Raw genomic sequence first — 6,353 nt, forward strand, 5'->3', positions numbered from 1 at the left:
CTCTAGGACCTAATACTTGTAAGCTCTTAATAAGTGCTTATTAAATAAATAAATGACAAAATACTACCTCACCACTGACCAACAAGAGTGCCATTTTTTCTTCCAACTAGTTTAATTGGTAAAATCCATATAAATGTAACTTAAGTTCTGGCCTTCAGAGATCAATAAAATGAAATAAAAATACAAATTTGGAAGCTAACACTGAGACTTAGGGAAATTATCATAAAGTAACATTTCATGGGGGTTCACAGCTCAGATACTTATCATTGTTGACCGAACATACTGAAGTCGATACTCTTATTCAATATATTAAATGTGTTGTTTAACTCTGGTAACCACAGCTGTGACTTAGTTAACGATCTCAATAAATCCTACTTAAATCAGAGACAGGAAAAAATTATGCAAATGAATTCTTATCTGTTTTTCTGCCCAAGGCATATTTGATAACAGATAAAACATACTCCAAATAGTCTCTACTTAATAGTCAGGAAGCCATTTGAGGTTTTATCTGGATCAAAATCAAATACAAAGAAGAGAAGCCTGCTATATTCACAAATTATTTTATTTCAGAAAGAAATTATACATTAAAAGGAGACATAGCTAAGCGTTTACATTCACATATGGAAGTGAATCTAGGAAAGTCAACAGTTATTAATACACAAAGCCACATGATTAAAAAAGACAGTAACAGATAATGACAGATGGGGCTGCCTTAGATTCAACTACAAAGTATCTTTTGTTTAAAAAACAAAACCGACTTTGGTCTTTAAGACAGCTCTTTAGAAAGGAGATTGTTGTTCCAAGACTTAAACATCAAACCAGTCACACCCATCTCAATGTTGGCGGTTTCACACCCACCCTCATCCAGCAGGATAGAACCCATCCATCAATTACACCTTGCAGCTAGATAGGATGTCTTCCACTAATCTCTTGTAAACCCAGGCGTCGCCCTTAAGCCGCTGCCTCCTGATACCCACCACGTCAGGTTTCTGAAGCTGGCACACTTCTAGTTCAAATTGCATTGTCACTTTGCCAAAATCTGACTGTGTTTGACACTTCAGTGTATAGCTATGAAAAATAAGATAAGAAACCAGTTAGTCGGAGAACAGGAATATTTCTTATAATACAAGAGGTTTCTAAGCCTTTAGGAGACTGGTGCAGAAAATGAGCCATTATTTCATATTAAACAATGTATTACTGGTTACAGCTCAAAAAGGACCTGGCAGGATGACTTGTGTTTCCCTAGGAGCTAAACTAGGATCCCAGGAAAGAACAAGGATGAAAATGCTTTACCAGAATTCCCCCTTGCTCCAAAGAAAAGCCCTTCTTCCAGTTTTACATGCCACACATGCTCAAAAAATCACTGGCATTCTTTATGCAACCTTTTCAACAGTGTAATCCATGAACATTAGGCCATTTCCAAATGTTCACAATAAAAGAAAAAGCACAGGGAAGAGAGAGAATATTTTTTGTGTTTGCAACTCAACAGAAACTTTTTTCATATGAATAAAGTTAAAGACACTGTCTTCTCAGAAAGACACGTTTTTGAGGTTTTTCTAATAGTAATAAGAGTTGTTACAACACTTTCCAGCAAAAAGAAACATAAAGAAGGCTCAAAGAGATGGTATTTTCCCACTCTTGAAACATATGGTATTTACTGTTAGAACTGCTTCATATCTACCCTGGTTATGGAAAAGTCCTGTCTAAATGAAGCCTTCAACTCATCTTTCAGAAATGGGTTTGATCCTGAAAAGTTGCACACATGGAATTTATGTAAATATAATGATCCTTTATGGGCTGGCTCAGTGGAAAAGTAGTAAAAGTAACATGCCACTCAAGGTAAGTTGGATCCCACATGGCAATAGCAGTTCAAATACCAGGCCTGGTCAGCCTGAAATAAGCCAGGTAAGCTCATGTGAGCATCCAGGATCTGATGGGCAGATCTCCATAGGAATGGAGAAAGGACGTGGCATGACTAGATACTATGGAGAATGCTCAAACCTCTCTCTCAGGTGAATAAATACTCTAATGAATAAAAAAAAAAAATTAAGCTTTATTAAAAATTATAAAAATAGGGACCAGCAGTTAGCCTAATAGCTATGTCACTGGACTCCCACGTAGTTGACCGCAGTTCGCGTCCCGGACCCAGTGGCTTAAAACTCATGCCAGGCGCGTGTGCATGTGTGCCCAGGATCCCGAGAGAATGGAAGAGAAGGGACTGCAGCATGGCCATCCCCCCTGGGGGGTGATTTCTCTCTTTCTGTCTCTCTGTCTCTCTCTGTCTGTCTAGCGAGCTCATGCACCCTATAGTGAAAACCTCTCCAAAAAAAATTATAAAAATAAAATTATCCCTTTAATTTATATTTTAGAGTTTTATTAGTCTTATTAACCTTCAACAAACAATAAATACAAACAATAAATAAAAGGACTGGGAACCAGCAGTTAGCGTAATGGCTATGTTGCTGGACTCCCACATAGTCGACCGCGGTTTGCGTCCCGGACCCAGTGGCTTAAAATTCACGCCGGGCGTGTGTGCGTGCATGCCCAAGATCCCGAGAGGAGAATGGAGGAGAAGGGATTGTGGTGTGATCATCCCCCCTGGGGGGTGATTTCTCGCTTTCTGTTTCTCTCTGTCTGGCGAGCGCACATGCCCTATAGCAAAAACCTCTCCAAAATAAATAAATAAATAAATAAAAGGATCAATTTAAATTTCAGTACACTCAAGATTTAAAGACATATGATTTGGGCACTATTCAAAAAAGTGTAGAGAAATTATTTTGTATTTGTTATTACAGGTTTCAAAAAACTATCATTCTTTTTCTTACTAACTTAGTTATGTGTTTTGAGAAGGGGCTTGCTCTCTTAAAAATAAGTAGTCAAGGGACCAACAGATGCCATAATGGTTACATTGCTGGACTGCCATAGGGCCAACTATGGTTCGAGTCCTGTGACTTAAAACTCACAGCAGGCGTGTGTGTGTGTGTGTGGGGGTGGTGTGTGTGTGTGTGCGCGCGCGCGCGCGCCCGCCCAAATTCCCAAGAGGAGAATGGAGAAGAAGGGACTGTGGTATGGTCAGTCCCATCTCGCTTCCTGTCTCTCTGTGTCTCAAGCAAATGCACATACCCTATAGCAAAAAAATCTCTCTAAAAAAGGTAAAAAAAAAAAAGTTAAAAAAAAAGTAGTCAATATCAGAAATGCCAAAAAGAGCATCCCGTAGGTAAGGTTCTTGATCAAAGATGAAGCATAAAACAATTTAGTCATATGGAAGACTAAAAGCAACTCATCCAGACTGGGAAAAAAAGATAACAATGGAATATAACAAAGATAAGTAACATCATACTACTGAAAAACTTAATTTTTGTCTTTCTCCCTTGTCACAAAAGTAGTTTAAAAAAGAGAGAGAAGGAAGGGGAGAAGGTAAAAAGAAAGGAAAGGGGTCAAGGCCAAGCCCTTTTGTTTGATCAGGGAGTTGGAAGGATAAAGTACTTTTATTTTTGGAGAGGTTTTTGCTATAGGGCGCGTGCACTCACCAGAAAGACAGAGAGAGACAGAGAGACAGAAAGCGAGACATCACTCCCTCAGGAAGGATAGCCACGCCACAACCCCTTCTCCTCCATTCTCCTCTTAGGATCTTGGGCATGCATGCACACGCACCTAGCGTGAGTTTAAACTACCGGGTCTGGGACTCAAATCGTGGTCGACTACGTGGCAGTTCAGTGGCATAGCCATTATGATAACTGCTGGTCTCAGGATAAAGTACTTCTTAACAGCCAATAAATTTCATGTTGAAGAGGTTCTAGAACCATAGATAAGCCCCAAGCATAAAGAGAGCAGCATATATTACACAGATGTGTTTTAATGAAGCCTAAAAAAGAAATCTAGGGTTCATATAGGTGATGCTTGCAAACATTTACAGTGAAAGGTAAAACTACATTTGTAAAGACTGTTTCTTAAACTCTTACTTGATATTGACTGTTCTATTTATATATTCTTAAATCTATTAGCGGCTCTACTTTAGCCACTTTGATAAAGAAATGGTAGAGACATATAGAAATATGAACAGCTTGGATAATTAGAAGAGGTCTGGCTATTCATACCATAAGATCAAGACCAAAGAGTCTTTCAATGGTAGGGAAATAGTTAAAGTGAAATAACTTCCTTAAAGTACTGAAAACCCAATCCTGTAAAACAGCCCATCATAAAGAGAAGAATTCTATATAAATCTCTGATTTGTTTGAAGTAGCTCATTAATTTAGATTACAATTTATTAATACTATTGTAAAGCAGAAAATTAAAGGAGTATAGAGGATTTAAAGGAAAACCAGAAGTTGTTCAGATGTTCCTCTAAAATGAAAAGTCTAACTTGTAAGTGGTGACAACATAGGTACTTATAAGTTATAACTATTTATATACAACAAAAGAAAGTAAGTTATAAACAATGACACAATTATAAAAGCTTTTTGGAATGTGGTGGTAGAAATACGTTTTTTTAAGGTGGAGGGGTGAGGAGAGAAAACCAATCCTTATTTCCTCACAGTCCAAAAGATACTTAAGCAATAAATGTAGGAGTCTGTAGGTGTGCTTCTTACCCCTTCTGTACGAAGTCAACATGCTTCTTTGGGAGAATAGACATTATTTCATTCAAGAGTAGGTCTGGATTCACCAATCTTGTTGTAGTCACATTATAGTGAGGCTTAAAAAAGAAAAGAAAAAAAAAAAAAAAAAAGGAGGGAGAGAGGATGAGAAGTAAATCTTTACATCAACACAAAGATCATCCTACCTGATCTAGAGATCCAAACACCCCAGCCTTTTGAGCCACTCCTCTGTCTACTCAGGCCCACTCCTACCACTTACTTTTTCTTAATAAACTACTTTTTCCTTACTTATTTGCGTGTTTCATTTAATTCTTTTTTTTTCTTTGAGAGGTTTTTGCTATAGGGCGCGTGTGCTCGCCAGACAGACAGAGACGGAGAGACAGAAAGCGAGAAATCACCCCTCAGAGGGGATTGCCACACCACAATCCCTTCTTCTAAATTCTCCTCTCGGGATCTTGGGCACGCACGCACATGCGCCTGGTTGAGTTTAAGCCACCGGGTCCGGGATGCGAACCGCAGTCGACTACATGGGAGTCCAGCGACATAACCATTACACTAACTGCTGGTTCCCTTCATTTAATTCTTTATCCAAAACCAAGAACCTAGATATCATCACAGAAGCCATCCCACAACATATATTGTGGCAAGCCAGCAAGGATGTGGAGAGTCAGCCAAGGCCTCATGAGCCAAAGGTAAGAAACTGATGACTGCTGAAACCCGGGGAGATCCTCTATGCCCCTGTCTAGGAAAGTCATCATAACCACTGAGGAACTCTGGGTAACTCTTGATGTCATGGCTGTAAAATTGCAAATAACCATACAACAGGGATATCAACCACTTGGGACCGCCACTGAATCCTACTGCAAGTCAACCAACACCAATGACAGCCCTCTTCCCAACACATCTCAGGACTATCACAACTCTCTCACTTAGATCAGGTAGGACGAGAGTTTCATGATCCCCAATAGGTAGGGTCAACGCCCCTTTCCAGCACAAAGCAGTTACAGAAAACAGACCATCCACCTTCAAATCCCCCCCAAAATTTATGGGGACCATGCCTCTTGGGGAAAATGAGGCAGGAGAAAGCTACCAAAGGGAAGCAGCTAAGAAGGTGGAAACATCTGCCCATGTGGCTAGATAGAAAAACCCAATCAGGGGCCAGCAGGTGGCATGGTGGTTAAAGCACTAGACACTCCTATATGGCCTGACCACGGTTTGAGTCCCAGACCTGGTGGCTTGCTTTCTCACTTCCTTTCTCTCTGTGTGTCTGTCTTTCTCTGGTCAATAAAATAAATGAATGAGTAAATAAAATTAAATAAATAATTCTTTAAGAAAGAAAGAAGGAAGAAAGAGAGAGAGGAAGTAAGGAAGAGAAAGAAAAAAGAAAGAAAAACCTGATCAGGGCAGAAAACTCCCTGCCCAAAGTAATACAGGCAGATGAGTGGGGGTTGTCTAGCTGATTAAGCCACATCTGAAATAGCCAATGAGATAAATCAGTGGGCCAACTCACATTTGATAGAGCCAATAAGATGAAAGCAATCAGTGGGCCTGGCCAATGATCAACCCACATGACTTATGTTGAAAATTATAAATCTGGCAGAATGCAACTGCCAGGGCTTTTTGAGCCACTCTTTCTCTGTCTTCTCAGGCCACTTCTACCTCTCAGGAGTGTACTTTTACTTAATAAACTACCCTTTCCTTACACTGAAAAAAAAAAAAAAAAGAAAGAAAGAAAGAAAGAAAAGAAAAGAAAAGAAA

The 6,353-nt window shown here is 39.4% G+C and overlaps 1 protein-coding gene across 2 annotated transcripts in view; it reads right to left on the reverse strand.

The window, feature by feature from the left end:
* Positions 1-596: 596 nt before the first annotated feature.
* Positions 597-6,353, reverse strand: part of MELK (maternal embryonic leucine zipper kinase) — a 90,537-nt gene continuing 84,780 nt past the window's right edge. For both annotated transcript variants that reach the window (XM_006143747.3, XM_006143746.3), the window contains 2 exons: positions 4,590-4,693; positions 597-1,068 (listed from right to left, as the gene is read on the reverse strand). In XM_006143747.3, the coding sequence (XP_006143809.1) occupies positions 891-1,068; positions 4,590-4,693 (282 nt within the window). In that variant the 3' untranslated portion in view covers positions 597-890. The remainder of the gene's footprint in view (positions 1,069-4,589; positions 4,694-6,353) is intronic.

This window comes from Tupaia chinensis, unplaced genomic scaffold (assembly GCF_000334495.1).
Source record: "Tupaia chinensis unplaced genomic scaffold, TupChi_1.0 Scaffold000104_1, whole genome shotgun sequence".
NCBI classification, from domain to species: Eukaryota; Metazoa; Chordata; class Mammalia; order Scandentia; family Tupaiidae; genus Tupaia; species Tupaia belangeri.